Source organism: Lissotriton helveticus, chromosome 1_1 (genome assembly GCF_964261635.1).
Source record: "Lissotriton helveticus chromosome 1_1, aLisHel1.1, whole genome shotgun sequence".
NCBI lineage: Eukaryota > Metazoa > Chordata > Amphibia > Caudata > Salamandridae > Lissotriton > Lissotriton helveticus.
The window spans coordinates 1,789,927,190-1,789,944,908 of NC_136057.1; the positions used below are offsets into that span (position 1 = coordinate 1,789,927,190).

The 17,719-nt window shown below is 47.9% G+C and overlaps 2 protein-coding genes across 3 annotated transcripts in view; one reads left to right on the plus strand and one right to left on the minus strand.

Moving 5' to 3' along the window:
- The window catches only part of NAGA (alpha-N-acetylgalactosaminidase), a 738,125-nt gene that overhangs the window by 214,007 nt on the left and 506,399 nt on the right, over nucleotides 1–17,719 (plus strand). The gene's annotated exons all lie outside the window — the stretch shown is intronic.
- The window catches only part of PHETA2 (PH domain containing endocytic trafficking adaptor 2), a 70,004-nt gene that overhangs the window by 47,161 nt on the left and 5,124 nt on the right, over nucleotides 1–17,719 (minus strand). Inside the window, exons 2-3 of one of the 2 annotated variants that reach the window (XM_078640538.1) lie at nucleotides 16,932–17,083; nucleotides 4,419–5,270 (exon numbers count right to left, since the gene is read on the minus strand). In XM_078640538.1, the coding sequence (XP_078496664.1) occupies nucleotides 4,461–5,249 (789 nt within the window). In that variant the 5' untranslated portion in view covers nucleotides 5,250–5,270; nucleotides 16,932–17,083 and the 3' untranslated portion in view covers nucleotides 4,419–4,460. The remainder of the gene's footprint in view (nucleotides 1–4,418; nucleotides 5,271–16,931; nucleotides 17,084–17,719) is intronic. The other variant, XM_078640536.1, reaches the window with a different exon arrangement.

The window sequence follows — 17,719 nt, forward strand, 5'->3', positions numbered from 1 at the left end:
GTTTGCCTGTATTTCCTTATGCTATCAACAAACCTATCCCAGGTAAACCTAAGGCTCACTCAACAAGGGGCAAGGCAGCAGCAACAGCATGGCCTAAACATTTTCAACATCTGAAAATTTGCAAAGCAGCCACCTGGAAGACTGTACAAACTTTTACAAGACACTCCTATTTAGGCACATATATGCAGTCTGGAGTAAGAGTTGGTCAAGAAACACTTAGAAATAGTTTTAAGTGATTCTTTAACTACTCTTGGGAAACTAAACATTTTCTTTGAATTGTTTTTCCTTATTGAATATGCTTGTTTCTCATATCATGTGACCGACAGAGCCTCAAAATGGATTTATTTTTAGCTAGCTACTCTACTCAGAGTTTATGACTGTCAATGAAGATCCTACGATGCGGAAGGAAAGGTTACATAGTGGTCCTTGTTCCTCATCGTGGGAATCTTCATTGAAGTCATAAACGACCCACCCTCCTCCTTGGCTGTCTCTTCGCACAACATACTCTACCCACAAAAAAAAACTGACCCTCACAGGCAACTGTCACTAGAAGGCATTCTGAGTAGGTGTCCCTCCTAGGTTGCTGAAAGGACAGTGGTTTTTCTCCTATTGCATTGTATGCCTATCAGGCTGCATTTTCTCTTTGTGCTTTACAGGTTAAAATGGAGCCTTTTTCTATGGCAGATAATGTAAACTCAAGAAGTTATGCTTCTTCATCAAGAAGAACCATCATTGAGGAAGAAAATTACATATCTGGCATCCTAGCATTGGATTGATTTTTCACAACAAATGTTATTGTCGACAGCCGTAGCTGGTCTAAAATGACTAGGTTCCCAAATAGTAGAATGTACATAGTAGCATTAATTATGCCAACTTAATGATTTGAATACAACAATTGAAAAACAAATGTAATCAAACATATTTCCCCAACAATAAACAATAGTGTCATACATTTGGTATAGATTCGGGTGCATGCTTCACATAACCTCCCAGATCGAGCAGAAGAACATGTACAATCATATTTATGCCACATCATTTATCATTTTGTCCATTGCTAGTCTATTGATGCGGCTGGAATGGACTCCAGATACAGACCCTGATGCTCCGCCCATCTCTTCCAAATCTTGAAGTGTTTTTGAGAGCAACCTCATGCTTTATACACTGGTATTCCAGCCCCATACAAAAATCAAGGCCCTTTTTCCATACTCCCACTGATGGTGGGGAGGCGTCTTTCCATGCCTTAGCTATGCCTCGTTTCGCCAGTGTTAGACCAAGGAGTAATAAGTGCTGTTTGTATATGTTACCCCCAATACCATCAGTGATGTGGAGCAAGGTCAATCGTGGTGAGTTTGGGAAATACCACCCCAAAACCTCTGACATGCATGTACGTGTACCCTGCCAGAACATAGAAAGTGCTGTGCACTGCCACGCCGTACGTAAAAGGGTACCATCCGTAGTTTGGCACTGTAGACAGAGAGGAGAGTCAATTAGTCCAGCCCTCCAGAGCCTATATCTAGTATAGTATACCCTATGCAGGTATTTAAATTGCATGAATCGCAATCGCGCCGCAATGGCCGCGCCCCATGGGGATTCCAGTGCCTCGGCCCAGTCCTCGTCATCCAGGGGACCCAGATCTTCCTGCCTGGCTTTGCTTGTTTTTCTGAGTGTGGTGGGACTATTTGTGACTAGTGTTCAATATATCTTGGTGATCTTATGCGCTCTAAGTTCTCCCATGAATACTTCAGGCTCAATAGGGTTGAACGCGGGTATAATTTCCTGGCGTGTAAGGTAAGGGGAAAAGGCATGACGGAATTGTAGATATTTATAAAACTATGATCTAGGCATTTCATATTCCTGTTGGAGATCCTGAAAAGACTTTAAGGTCCCACCATGGAGAACATCCCCAACCGTAGATATACCAATAGCCTCCCAGCCCGAGAAGCCAGACAGCCCTGACAGCTGGGGAAGTAGACCATTATGCCAGAGGGGCGCTTCCTTTGTAAGTCTGTCCCACCTTCCCATTTGATGTATGATTCTTTCCAGATCTTAAATATTGTAGCAGTTGCCGGTGGCAGCACTTTTAGTGCCGGGCCTGCATAAAGAATCGTCTAGCATTGAATTTTCATAGTACATTAACTTGAATTTCAAACATTCTAAAGACTATGGGCCTGATTTAGATCTTGGCGGATGGATTACTCAGTTACAAATGTGATGGATATCCCGTCCCCTGAAATATAAATCTGTTATATCCTATGGGATTTATATTTCGGTAGGCGGGATGTCTGTCATTGTTGTGACGGAGTAACCTGTCTACCAAGATTTAAATCAGGCCCTATATTTTCAAAGGTGTTACGGGGTCTGCGCAAGCATCAGGGAACTATTCAGCGTTTATTACTTCAAAGAAAAGTCCTACGGTGCAGAACTAGGACCACAGGTATGTAACCTTTCCTTCTCCAGTAATGGTATCTTTCATAGATTCACATGGGACTCTCTCTCTCTCCTCCTGAGGCAGAGGCTTAATTTATTTGGTAATACCTTTACTCTTGTGCTGTGATATCTGAGCAATTGTGGACCTCTGGGGGACGTGGAGTAATGAGCACTTTCACGTCATTGGTTGAGGTTTGGGCAGTGTCCAGTGAGGTGAATCTGCTCTTAAATAAACATTGCTTTGCACTTGGTCATAAACAGAATAGTGTTTACTGCCAAGCTAAATTAGCCATGATTCCCAGTCTGACAAGAAGAATGTTTCAATAATATAAATCTATAAATGATTCCAATATTGGCAAGCTGTGGTAACCAGTAAATATCTTATTTTTGTCCTATTGCAATTCATTGTGAAGGAGAGCTATATGTCTGGTATTTTGTACGGGCCCTGGGTGCTATGTTTGTAGGTGAACAAGAATTTTACACCATCTTGAATACAAAACATGATTACTCCATGAGAAGAGTTTTTTTGAGTGAGAAAACACTACTAAGGCCTGTGTAGAGGTATAGAATATTCCTTTTTCTGTACACACTCTGGCATTCTGACTGTGGCCTGTGTAGGGGTGCCATGGCTTCCTCTGACATGAACAGGGATGGATGTACTGTAGCTACCCCTATCCCTTTACTATAACTAGGGGCTTTATAGAGGTACAGTGGCTTCATCTCTGTTAGTAATTGCTAACCTTGATTTGTGGATCCAATGAGAGAAATGCATGCTTCACACTTCATATCCTCTACAAGCCCAACAGGATTGCAATATGTTAGCTAGCCGTAGACCTGGGGATAGTTAGATAGAAATGAGAGAGCAAACAGAGACAATGGAAATCACCACTCTGACTTGTCAGTTCTGCAGGACATGGACTTCAATCGGTCATAGTGATTATTTTCAGATTGTTTCTATATTTCTCCTATATTTCTGACTGACTCTCTTGTGAAGTGTAGCGTCTGATATTTTTGAAAACCTTAAACGTAGTTACGCTTTCAATTCTTTATGTGTGTAATAAGAATTTCTGTTTAGGACTTCTGTGAAATTACACATCATAAACATTATATACACCTTGAGAATTAAGTATTATATTCATTACATTCATGTGCAAAAAATCTCAATCAATTGCATTCAGTCCTTCATTTCAAATTCAGGAATTTATCAAATTGAATAGTATCTTAAAATAAATATCAAAGTCACTTCCTTAATACAGTAGCATCCGTGGAATAATTCCCAGAACATAGTGATGGCTTCCAGAATGTGAAGCATCTGTGGACACAACACTCCTCATTTTGGTGTGGTTTTCAGAAGCAAGATCCCGGCTGCAGCAGTAAAACATCTTGTTTGTTTAGATGGCTGACGCAATTCTCTCACAACATGGGAGTTCAGGAATTGTGGGCAATGTAGTTTGTGCTTCATGCGTTCACATAGTGTGCCATCCAAGGGCTCAAATCCTATAGCCAAGTAGCGCCAATATTCCTTGTAAGGATCCAGCCTTTTCTTTCTTTAACTGAGCTAACCTAAGTGCACTCGTATGATGCTGACGCACCCTCAGAGACGAAAGCCACTGTTGACGACACTCTTGACCTACATCACTTACTTAATTCGGGCCTATGGAGAGATATTTTGACATCCGATATCCTCGGCTCTCTTACTGTGGCCTGCAGATATGTATAGTGTATTCCTCTATCCCCACCCAGTATAGGACTTGTATGGAAGTAAAATTACTTCTACTATCTCTACAACTATGAATAGGGTCTGTGTATAGGTACTATGACATTCTCTATCCTTCTTAAAGGTATAATACCTTCCTCTATCTCTAGAATCTAGTCTCGAAGTTATGGCTCTGATATTCCTGTACACATGATTAGATCTATAGATACTGACCCACCGGAGTAGGACCTGTTAAGAAGGACATAGTATTGTTCCCCAATCAGGGCTTTCTTACCTTGTGCAATTTCATGGTCATTTTGGCCTGCTGCTCAGCTGATTACACCTCTTCTGTTGCTCGGTTCTCCTTCCACCGCCTTCGCACTTCCTCTATCTCTTTTCCATACCACTCATGTAGTTTTGAGAAGCAGACGGTTCCAGGGCACACAGGACTTTCTAGCACTAGTGGAGTTGCTGTAGCCCCACCAGCTACTGTCATGCGGCGTCGTGGAGGTAGTGGCGGTGGTGATGCGCTTGGCTCCCAGCAACTGTCCTCTCTGTAGTCATTAGGCAGAGTCTTGGTGGATCCATAGGCATTTGAGGGTGTGTTTTCACCTTCTTCCACTATTCTAGTTCTGTTCCCAGCTGTGCGGTGAGCTCCGGGTGGAGTGGAAACAGGACGGCGGCGACTTATTGCAACTCTGCGCTGGCTCCTTCTCTGCAAGGCTGGCCCTCGTTGCACCCTCCCCAGCTCCTGCTCCAGCTCCCGCACGACCAGCCGCATGTAGTCAAAGTTAGCTCGTGACAGTGTTTTCACCCAAGCCTCCATGTCCTCCTGAGTTTCAGCAGCCAGCACATATCCACGTGCTCCCATGCCTTGGAAGCGAATGGCAAAGGCAAAATCATCAGTTGAGTCACACAGCTCTATGGTACAGCCTTCCAGCACAATGACGCCCATAGGTGCTCGCGATGCCACCTCATCAAAGTAGAAGAGCAGGTTACCCTTCAGCACAAACCAAAGGCGGGTATAAGTACTGTGGCGCTCCCCCTTCTTGTACAGTAAACCACTGCGGTCAGCTGGTGAACCGCTGGTGGCATAGTGGGCCAAGCTCCGTTCATTTAACTTCATGTTTGGTTGATCCTATGCTTCCTGCAAAGAGAGAAGAGAAGAAAGGTGTAGATATGAGGTGATACTTCGTGTTCCTTTAGAACCCCTGGGGATCCATGATGTTTTATATTTTTAAGCTTTGTTTGTACTTCTTTATCATCCCTTCAACTCACAACCCGAACCAGGAGCTCGGGTTTTGGTCGTGTAGACATTTTTAATAGTGTATGAATCTTCGTTCCTTAGAAATTTTGAAATTACTTTTATATTCAGCCAACTCGATTCCTAACCTGTATAATTAACCCACCGTTTGTCTGGTGCTTGAAGTTTTGTAAATTGCTAGTGATACGTGAATAGCATGTTCACTTGCATCTCCATCCTGCTTGCATCATCTATACCTTTATTTTTTCCACTGGATTTATTTGAAAAGTCCTAGATATTTAAGTGGGAAGATAAAGACAACTTTTCCACACTTAATCTAATCTGACTCGAGGCTAACTTCTAACTCCTATATCATTAGTGGCCCCAGATGACTGTGTGCTATTAATTGCACAAAATAAAATCTAGTACTCTTGGAGTCTGAATTTATTGAGTGCAATAAATTGCACCTACCACAAGGCTTCCCCTAATATTGGGAAATAACATGCAGATGTTGGTGCTTTTTGTATGCTCCACTATTTACCTTGGTGAAATTCTGAGCATGCAGACTGGTAATTAACAGGTGTGGTAAAATCTGCACTTCTTGTAATTGTGATCCCTGCACATACATGAATTTGAATATGGTTGACAAAATAACGAGATACGGATAAAGAACCTAGCTGCATAGATGGATTTGCATCAATAGGTGTTTGATGTGATCCAGAAAGGAAACATGTCCTTTCTGCTTGAAGTTTTCTAAATTAGTAGTGATTCGTGAATAGCATGTTCACTTGCATCTCCATCCTGCTTGCATCATCTATACCTTTATTTTTTCCACTGGATTTGTTTGAAAAGTCCTAGATGTTTAATTCGGAAGATAAAGACAACTTTTCCACACTTAATCTAATCTTTTTTTTATTTTTAGTGGGCTTGTGGCTCAGGACTCGAGGCTAACTTCTAACTCCTACATCATTAGTGGCCCCAGATGACTGTGTGCTATTAATTGCACAACATAAAATCTAGTACTCTTGGGGAGTCTGAATTTATTGAGTGCAATAAATGGCACCTACCACAAGGCTTCCCCTAATATTGGGAAATAACATGCAGATGTTGGTGCTTTTTGTATGCTCCACTATTTACCTTGGTGAAATTCTGAGCATGCAGACTGGTAATTAACAGGTGTGGTAAAAAATGCACTCCTTGTAATTGTGATCCCTGCACATACATGAATTTGAATATGGTTGACAAAATAACGAGATACGGATAAAGAACCTAGCTGTATAGCTGGATTTGCATCAATAGATGTTTGATGTGATCCAGAAAGGAAAAATGTCCTTTCTTGAGTCCCCTCACTCACCAGGGTTTCCCCACGGTGACATCCTTCATCATAGGGGCCATCCCAACCTGCTGTGGGTTGAGGCGTGCTGCGACTTGCGAGATACCTAGGAGCACTTTAGTGAGGATCTATGTGTAGTGTAGTGCAGTGGTGTTTATGGAGTGGAGTGATTTAAAAATATCTAACTAGTGGGGGCGGAATTACTTTATTCTTGCTCCTAGCCGATATATTAAAAGTGGGGTGGTCTCTAGGTCAAACTGATATGCAATGAGTCAGCAGTCCTAGAAGAGGGCACTCTTCTAGGACTCCACGACCAGGAAGGCAGGAAGAACCAAAAGTCTTCCCAACATGGGTTGCTAAAAGATAGTGATCAAAAGAAGAAACCCCCAAATTCTTCTCAAAATTGCATTCCTGTGAGCCTTCCACACCAACTCCTAAGTCTTCTGACTGTCCGCATACCTCTTCAGAACCATCAACAAGGAGACTGTCTATCAAGGTAAAGGAACTGTTGATGAAATCTCCACCATCGACAACACTGTCGTCTACAACCACTACAGCGAAGGTTACCACTGTTTCGTTGACGAGACCCGTGCCAACGCAAATGACGACCATTTCCGCTGTCAATGCTCCAGTCCTGTTGACGAAGACATTATTTGTTTATTTTTTAAAGATTTATGAAGCGCGCAGCTACCCAACAGGGTTTCCCAGCGCTGAGCAAAATGAGTGAGGTTGCAGCAGGATTGGCAAAGGGAGTTAGACCCGACTATAAAGGATGGTCTTTCGCTTTTTACGAAAGGTTAAAAGGGACTGACAGATCCTCAGTTCCAGAGGAAGAGAATTCCACAATTTAGATCCAAGGTAGGAGAACGAGCAACCTCCAATACGGGTCAGCCGTACTCTAGGAACTGAAAAAAGAGAATGGCTGGCCGATCTCAATTGGCGGGCGGGTGGGGGGTAGGTAAGGCTGGACAAGACTTTGAATGTAAGAGCGCGCCAAGCCATGCTGAACTCGAAACATATAACATAGGGCCTTGAACTCAATACGTTTGGTAACCCTGAGCCAGTGCAGTTGATGGAGCAGAGACGAGACAGAGAAGTGACAGGGCAGCCAAAAAAGCAGGTGAGCGGGCGCATTTTGAATGAGTTGAAGATGGCGAAGAGAAGCCTTGTCCGCGCACAAGTAAAGTACATTGCCATAGTCTAGTTTGGAGATCACCAAAGCCTGCAGTATGGTTCTTTGGGCGGCAGGTGGAATTAACCAGAGGATTTTCTTTAACCATTTAAGAACCGCAAAGCAAGGTGTGGTGACTCCAGACACCTGGGCTTCAAGAGAAAGCTTACCATCAACGCTAAAACCCAAGTTCTTAACCTTCGTGACTGGAGCAGGTAAAGGTCCCAAGGAGACGGGCGACTAGCTCCCCTAAGTTCGGGATTGTACCCCAGGACAAGGACCTCAGTCTTAGAGCCGTTCAACTTTAAGGCATTGCTGGACACTCATAAGTAAATGTTACTTAGTCCAAGCTGGAGTAGTGAGGGGTCCTGATGTTGAGCAGATGAAAGAGAGAAAATAATCTGAGTATCATCTGTGTAAAAGAAGATGGTCAAACCAGATTTTTCTGCGATGTCAGCCAAGGGACGAACATAAAGGTTAAAAAGCAGAGGACTCAGAATCGATCTCTGCTGTACTCTGCTGTACTCTTGATGTTAAGTTTACTGAGTTTGATTTAGTTGGAAGTGAAAAGACCTAAAAGGGGCGATCCTCTAAAAAAGAGATCTGAAAGAAACAGGTTAGTGTTAGATTCCTTACCTTAGAATATCCCCAGGCGTCAGACTGGATGCCGAAAGTTTTCGTCAGCAGTACCCCTGCGCGTCGGTAGGGGTCGTCATCGGCTCTGCGTCCGTCGTCGGCGTCGTGATCGCTGGGTTAACGTGGCTGGAGTACTTAGACGTCGCCCTCGCGCGCTGACGTCAGTTCTTCTTTTTTCCACGCCAGCAAGTGCAGCTCTGGGAAGAGCGTACCCGTAGTCATTTTTTTACTACATTTTTGGACATTTTTGTCTACCTTTTCGAGTCGACTCGACTCCAGGTGCCGGTAGGGATGCCTGGGTTCAAGCCGCGTGACGCCCTTTCACCGACTGATGTCGGTTACCGACCCCCACCGCCGGTGTCTCTACTGTTTGGGGGCTGACCACGATGACAAGTCGTGCCCCAACTGCCGGGCCTTGACATCGAAGGCTAGGCGGGAGCGTTCCCATAAGCTACTCGAGCACCGGCGGCCGGCTCCGCGCCGCTCGTGGTCCCAGTCGAGGAGGAGGTCGAGGGACCGGTCGCGGAGCCGGAGTCACTCGGGTAAGTCAAGGCATGGCAAAAAGAAGTCGAAGAAACACCATCGTTCTTCGACCTCCCCTCGCCGGTCGACGACTCGGCCGAGGGTTCAGGTGGCGCCGCCCTCGTGGCACCGGCGGAGCCCGTGCAGTCGCATCCAGCCCCACATCCTCCAGTCCCTGGGCTCAATGCAACTCCGGAGCAGATTCGAGACTTCCTCGTGGCCATGAGAACTCTCTTTGCGCTGTCGAGACCCGCTGGCACGCCTACGGGCCCGCGGGTCCGACTGCGGGTCCTAGCCCTGTGTTTCCGGCGACTTTGGCCCTGGCGCCGCCAGCGACTTCGGTCTCAGCATCGCAGGACCTCGTGGGATCCAGGCCTGGGTCCCGGTCGACGCCGGTTTACCTCACGACTTCTCCGCTGGCGCCGACCCCCTCTGAGCCACCTCCGGCGCCATCCGGTTTCAGCCCGGGCTCGGACCGGCGCCATCTCCGATGCCGACAGGTGAGTTGTTCACCTACGCCCCGGCTCCGTCATTTCTGCCTGTTTATCAGGACAAGGATGACTGGGAGGGGTCTGAGGACCCTCTGGCACAGCAGTGCCAGTTAAGTCAGGACTGGGCAGATGAGCTAGGGGAGGCCAGTGGTCTAGACACTACGCCTGACACTGGTTTTATCTCTCCTCCTTCCGTGGCTACGGAGGAGGGAGCTACTTATGCTGTGGTGCTGCGCAAGGCGGCCAATGCCTTTGGGCCTTGAGCTCCTGTAGCGGCTGTAAGGACTAACCTCCTCACCGAGGTGATTCAACGGCCAGTAAGCTCTTCAAGCCTCTACTGCAGTTTAAGGAGGCCCTCACTGACGTTCTGATGGGCACTTGGTCCAAGCCCACCACAGTCCCTCCTGTGGATCGGAACATGGCCCGGCACAACCGCCCAGCTCCGGGCGACCCCTGCTTTCTGTTCGTACATCCCACCCCTGAGGAGAGTCTGGTTATCTAGCCCTCCACGTCCCAAACCGCCTTCCCGTCCGTACCTCCGGACCGGGACTCCAAAAGACTGGAACAGTTTGGCGAGAGACTGTTTTCCTCCATCAGTCTAGGGTTGCGGTCCATTAATACCGCATGCCTTTTAGACCGTTACACCCACTCTCTGTGGGACACGGTGGCGGAAGTGCTGCCCCAGTGTCCGGAGGAGGCCAGGACATGGCTCGCCCAGGCGCTTGCTGAGGGGCGGGATGCAGCACGATATTCCATTCGATATGGACTTGACACCACAGACTCGCTGGGCAGAGCGATTGCAACGACGGTGGCGATTCGTCGTCACGCCTGACTGAGGTCCACAAACTTTTCAGGGGATGTCCAGAGCACTCTCATGAACATGCCTTTTGATGCCCGTCGCCTCTTCGGCAACAAGGCAGAGCGCTTTAAGGTCTCCAAGGCTACGGCTAAGTCCTTGGCCCTGTCGGCTTTTCGCCCCTTTCGTGGCCAAGGAAGGGGCACCCCCCCCGCACGTTCGGCCAGCCACTAGCCGCAGAACCAGCCTCAACATGATCGCATACGTGCATTTCGCTATGGCGGAGCAGGGGGACAGAGAGCCGCTCAGTCCACATCCGCTCCCGCAGCATCTGCCTCAAAGCCTTCCTAGTCCAAGCTTCAGGCCCATTCCACGCCAGTAGGAGTCAGAGTTCTCCATCACCTGCTCCACTGGCGTGCCATCACTTCGGACAGGTGAGTGCTGCAAATCGTCCGAAGGGGCTACTCCCTCCCCCTTCGAGATGACCCCTCCAGCCATGACACCGCAGTACCACCGCGTGTCGGGGGATCACTTGCAACTTCTGCAGGAAGAAGTTACGGCCCTCTTGGCCAAGGGGGCCACCGAGCGCGTTCCTGGCCCAGAAGTAGGGCAAGGTCGTTACTCTCACTACTTTCTGGTTCCCAAGAAGGGCGCCTGCACCCTGCTGACGTTAGCTTAGGTTTTGGCTGCCCTAGACCCTGGAGACTGCATGGTAGCGTTGGACTTGCAGGCCGCTTATTTCCACATTCCCGTCCGGCCGGCCCACTGTCGTTACCTGCGGTTCATGGTAGGCCATGAGCACTTTCACTTTACCATGCTCCCCTTTGGCCTCACCAATGCCCCTCGGGTGTTCATGAAAGTGATGGCGGTGGTCGCGGCTCATCTGCACAGGTTAGGGGTTCCAGTCTTCCCCTATCTCGACGACTGGTTGTTGAAGGCGGGCTCCAGACTACGGCCGACATCCTACATTCGCTGGGGTCTCCATCAACGTGCCAAAGTCACATCTGAGTCCCTCCCAGAAGCTCCTCTTCATCGGAGCGGTTCTGGACTCGGACAGTTTCAGGTTTATCCTCCCGAGCAGCGTGTTCGTTATATTCAGGCTCTGATTCCAATCTTTCAGCCTTTATCCTGAGTTTCGCTCCGGATGGCCCTACAGCTGCTGGGTCTGATGGCCTCCTGCATCCTACTGGTACATCACGCCAGGTGGCGGATGCGGGCTCTGCAGTGAGACCTGAAGTTCCAGTGGGCACAACATCAGGGCAACCTGTCCGACCACGTCCTGATCTCGGAGGGCACTGCAAGACAGTTGCAGTGGTGGCTCGCGGACCGCGATTGGGTCAGTGACAGATCCCTCTCCTTACCCCAACCGGAGCGCACAGTGGTTACGGATGCGTCCCTCCTGGGATGGAGGGCCACATGGGAGAGGCGGAGATCAGAGGCCTCTGGTCTCCGGCGGAGTCCCGGCTCCATATCAACCTTCTGGAGCTGCGGGCAATCTGACTTGCACTGAAGGCATTCCTTCCCTCTGTCCGGGGAAGTGTAGTGCAGACAACATCACCGCCATCTGGTACTGCAACAAATAGGGCTCTGCGCCTCTGGACATGGCTGGAACATCAGGACATCACCCTGGTGGTTCAACACCTGGCAGGTTCCCTGAACGCCAGGACAGACAAACTCAGCCGTCTGTGCATAATGGATCATGAGTGACGTCTGATCTCGGACTTGGCGCAAGGTCTCTTTCAGCAGTGGGGAGAGCCTTGGTTAGATCTATTCGTCACCGAAGAGAGCGCGCAATGTCATCAGTTCTGCGCATTGGAATTTCCAAGGCGGCACTCGCTCGGAGACGCTTTTCGTCGCGGTTAGAGTTGCGGTCTGTTATACGCATTTCCACCTATACCACTACTGCCCAGAGTGCTGAAGATCAGGCGCTACCGGGCCCAAGTCATCCTTGTGGCTCCGGATTGGGCATGAAGATACTGGTATCCCGAACTACTCAGTCTGTCAATCGATCCCCCGAATCGACTGCCTCTTCAGGAGGATCTTCTGTCGCAGCAACAGGGGACGGTCATCCACCCGAACCTGTCCAGCCTCACCTCCATGCGTGGAGATTGAGCGGCGGCAGTTGATGCCATTTGACTTGCCTCCTGAAGTCTATGATGTCATTCTGGCAGCCAGGCAGCCCTCCACAAAATCGGTATACGCCTGCAGGTGGAACACATTTGTGGCATGGTGCACTGCAAAGGCTGTGGATCCCCTTTCCGACCCTCTTTCTGAGGTTCTCCTCTTTCTTCTTTCCCTGGCCCAGCAGGGCTCTGCTCTGGGCACAATCAGGGGATATCTTTCAGCTGTTTCAGCTTTCTTGAGGCTTCCTGATCAGCCTTCTCTTTTCAAGTCCCCTGTTGTAAATAGATTCTTGAAAGGCATTACTCACATGTTTCCTCCTGTTCACTTTGTAATGCCTCAGTGGGACTTGATTCTGGTGGTAACCTATCTGATGTGTGCTCCCTTTGAGCCACTTCATAACTGTCCTCTCTGCTCCTGACTCTCAAGACTGCTTTCCTGGTTGCAATCACCTCTGCCAGAAGAGTGAGTGAGCTCCCGGCTCTTTCTTCTAAGCCTCCTTTCCTCTCTGTCCATTCGGACAAGGTTGCTCTGAGGACTCGTCCTTCTTTTCTACCCAAGGTGGTTACTGCCTTTCACATCGGCCAGACCATTGCCTTGCCCACCTTCTTTCTGCCTTCGCATCCTTCGAAAGAGGAAGAGAGGCTCCACCGTCTGGACCCAAAACGTGCACTTTCCTTTTACCTAAACCGCACACAACAGTTCCGGGTGGCGACCAACTATTTGTTGGCTACGTGGGCGCTAAGAAGGGATGGGCGGTGCACAAACGGACCATCTCTCGGTGGTCGTTTTGTGCATCAAGATCTGTTATTCCTTGGCTAAAAAGGATCCTCCTGAGGGGCTGCGCCCCCATTCCACTCGGGCCATGGCGGCTACTACTGCCTTGGGATGGGGAGTCCCTTTGCAGGACATTTGTCAGGCAGCTACGTGGGCCTCGCTGCACACGTTTGCCAAGCATTACTACATGGACAGTCAAGTCTGACGTTAGCACGCGAGGGCGGCGTCTAAGTTCTCCAGCAACGTCATCCCGGCGATCACGACAACGCCGACGACGGACACGGAGCCGCAGACGACGCCTACAGACGAGCAGGGGTACTGCTGACGAAAACTTTCCAGTTCCAGTCTGGCGTCTGGGGATATTCTAAAGTAAGGAATCTAACACTAACTAATGTTTCTTACAGATATATCGATACCGAAGGTAAGTAACTTGTGCGTCAGCCACTGCAAGGCCATACCTACAATGCCTGCGGCTTTAAGGCGATCCACCAGGATGGAATGAGCGACTGTGTCGAAGGCAGCGCTCAAATCCAACAGGATAAGTGCTGCCGTTTCACCCCGATCAAGCTGCTGCCTAAGATCCTCCGTCACCCCAAGCAGAGCTGATTCAGTGCTATGACCAGGAAAAAAACCCGACTGCGAAGGATAGAATAATTTGTGCAATGTCACATGTGTGGAGAGTTTAGAATTGATGTGTCTTTCCAATATTTTGTAAAATGTTGAAAGGTGACATATGTGTTGGTAATTTGACCAACAAAGGGGGTCCAGGCCGGTCTTTTTCAGTAGAGGGCTCACAAGTGCGTGTTTCCAAATTCGAGGTACCTGCCCATAACTTAAGGAGGAATTGAGAAGAGTGAGAATCACACCAAGGGCAGACTCATCCAGAAGTCTGAGCTTAGATGGAGGGAGCGGATCAAGTGGGGAACCGGATTTAAGAGTTCCCAGTAAACATTGAAGAAAGGTCAAATCAGCCACGTCTAATAGTATACCATCGACTAAGCCATCATCAATGAAGCAATCATCGTCTGCACCACCGTCGACGGCACTGTTGTCTGCGTCACCACCGTCGACGAGACTATCACCGTCAGACACACCACCATCGGACACGAACCTGCAGGCAACTGAACCCTATATTTCATCAACAACATAGTCGACGACACCATTGACAATGATAAAGGTCACAAAGACCTTCTTAAGGCCTCAAGACACTTCCCCCTGCAAGGTTTCACCATAATCTCCTAGTAACTGACTGGATCTGGACAAGGACCATTTGGCAATGCACACAGTTCTTCTGAATTACAAATAAAATGACGATGAGGAAGGAGAACAGTGTTATTATGGGAATTACTACAGTCCACAAGTAAAGCACCGGTACCCATACTACCATGATTATCAAACCTTGCCAAGTGAAGTTTAAGTACCTCTTTCATTGGCACAAGATCTACAGGATATGATCCAAGATTACCGTAGAAGGGTCCCGGAACCTACCCACAATCAACCAGCACCACCTCCTCCACGAACACCTGTCCCAGCAACACCAGGAATTCCTCCCCCACCATCGACACCAAGAATGACACCAGCCTCTAATATTTTCTCACCACCAAGGGATTATCCATCCTCATTTGACAATGATAGCGAAGAGGGTGAGATTCACGACATCCTCCCATGATGAGTGGGATAATTATGTGGGACCCACTCCATCGCCACCAGTACCACATCCCTCGAATTCCCCTCCTGAGGGCATTGGGGGTTTCCATAACTTAAGGAAAGAGCTGCAGCGCGGTCCGACTTGCCTGTTTCCGTGAAGCAATCCGATTCCTCCCTTTATGACTTTAAGGTGCAAGTACACAAGTCTGTCCGAGCTATGCCAATAATTGGCCAAATTTGGGAAGAAGGCATTAAACTAATGAAGACCCCGGCATTAGTAGCAGCTGTAGTGCCATGCATCGACAAAAAATAAAAGCGCAAAGAGGACTCTCCTGCTTGCCTCATTGGACATCCCAAAGCAGATTCAGTGGTTTCACAAGTGGCGCAGCGGCGCTCAAAGAATCCTACTCCTCTGATTTCTGCTCCACCTGACAAAAAGGCAGACGCCTAGATGACATCGGGAAATGCTTCTCCACTATGTCTGCCATTACACTTTGTGCTGCCAACTCTTTAGCCATCTTAGGCTATTGACAAATGTGGCTCAACATCGTCACCTTGTTGGATCTAGTACCTGAAGACAGGAAGTCAGCTGCAAAGATGATACTGCAAGAATGTGAACGCACATCTTCTGAAATTCTTGATAGTGTGATGGATATTGCTTCCATTGGATTTTGACAATTGGCTGGAGCAGCTGTTTTTCGGAGGCAGGGCTGGCTAACCTCTACATCGTTTAGACCAGAAGTCCAATATAAACTACTCTACATGGCATGTGACGGAGACACATTATTCAGAAAACACATCAATGACGCGCTGCTTTGCCTCAAAAATGACACAGACACTGGAAAATCATTGGGCACATTGCAGTTCCATAAATTTACTTTTCGAGGAGCACCCGGCAGAGTAGGTTACCAACGTTCCCATCAATACCAACCCTGTCAATCTCAGTTTAGACCTAATCAACAACAGCAATATTGTCATCCACCTTCGGCAGCCTACACAAGGCAAACAGCACAGCGTAAGCAGCTCACCCATTCCAGAGACGACGCTTGTAAACAGTGATCTTGATCAGGTGCAAGCAACATTCCCCTTACCTCATCCTGTGGGTGCAAGCATTTCAAACCCTTTTTATCAATAGAGGGAAATTACTACAGACAAATGGGTACTGGGTCTAGTGACCTACGGTCATACCCTTGAGTTTATACAAACACTTCAAAACTGACCACCAAAAGGTGTGTATCCCCCCATCTTCACTTATTGCGGAAAGAGGGTCTCATCATGCTCGCAGAGGGCGCCATCGAGTAAGTACCATTCAGTCAGAGGGACACCGCTTTCTACTCTCAATTTTTCCTCGTCAAGAAGAAATCAGGAGAATTGAGCCCCATTCTGGAGCTAAGAAAACTCAACAAATTCCTCAGAAAGCAATCCTTCTGTATGATCACTCTATCAGACATCCTGCATCTCCTAAACCATGGGGATTTTTTGATGACTCTCGATTTGCAGGAAGCATATTTCCACATTCCCATACTTCCCAAGCATCGTAAGTATCTTCGCTTCACTGTAGCTGGTACCCATTACCAATTCAAGGTCCTACCATTTGGCTTTAAACCCCCATTCCCCCCCCCCGAATTTTCACCAAATGTCTGACACCAGTTGTCCTCAGGAGACGCTGTCACCAGGTGTTTCCCTATCTGAACGACTGGCTGCTAAAAGCAGAAACACCAATGCAAGCCTCCAAAGCCACACAAGATTGCATGGCACTGTTTCACGAATTGGACCTTACACTGAACTTCAAAAGTCATTTACTGTTCCGCCTCAGAAGATACATTTTCTAGCCTCCATCCTAGGTACCAGGCAGGTCAAAGTCTTTCTTTCCCTAGAGAGACAAAAAAGAGTAGTTCAGCTAGCCCTCAAAATTTCCATAAGAAGGTCCGCTTCAGTGCGTCTGTACAAATTATTGCTAGGAATTATGTTGTCTGGAATAAATCTTGTACCCTTAGTACATCTGAAGATCAGACTTCTGCAAGAGGAGCTACAACTCCAATGCATCCAGACAGAAGGGTCTTTCGATTACCTCATCAAAATAACTCAAGAATGGTCCAGGCTCAGAGCTGGCGGTCCCATGCTTCCCATATCTCCAGGGGTGTCACATTTCTGTCGTAATACCAGACTTCATCATAAAAACGAACGCCTCCCTGGAAGAATTCGGACAGACATCTCCAGGATCTGTAAATCCAAGGGAAATGGGTTACCTCCCAAAGGTATATGCATATAAACTTCCTAGAACTCAATGCCATTTTCCTCAACCTCCAGGATATCTTACCTTGCATACAGGGATCATCAGTGCTGGCACATGCAGACAACACGACCAGCATGCACTGTGTAAACAAACAAGGAGGGACAAGGTCCCTGGCTCTCTCCCAGGAAGCCCATGACCAATGGCACTGGCTGACAACACACAACATCACCCTCAAGGCAGATCATGTTGCAGGAACAAGCAATACTTTAGCGGACACCCTTAGCAGATCCCTCGAAAGTTGCCACAAATGGGAGCTGGACCAGGGTGAGTTGAACAAGATTTTTCAACTTTGGGGCAAACTGGAGTCAGACCTCTTTGCCACCAGCGAAAACAGCAAAAGCTGATTTTACACCAGTTAGCACACACTGCCATCATCATGGGGGAATGCATTTTTCATAAGATGATACCAAAGGGGATGATGGACGGAGCGCGTGAGCAAATCTAACACTCACCCCCAGTCAACTGATCTGGGTTTAGTATTGCTTTTTCATAAAATGGTCTGGAATATATACATACGCTTCCCCCCATTCCCATGATCCCGAGGGCTGTCAGCAAGATGAAAA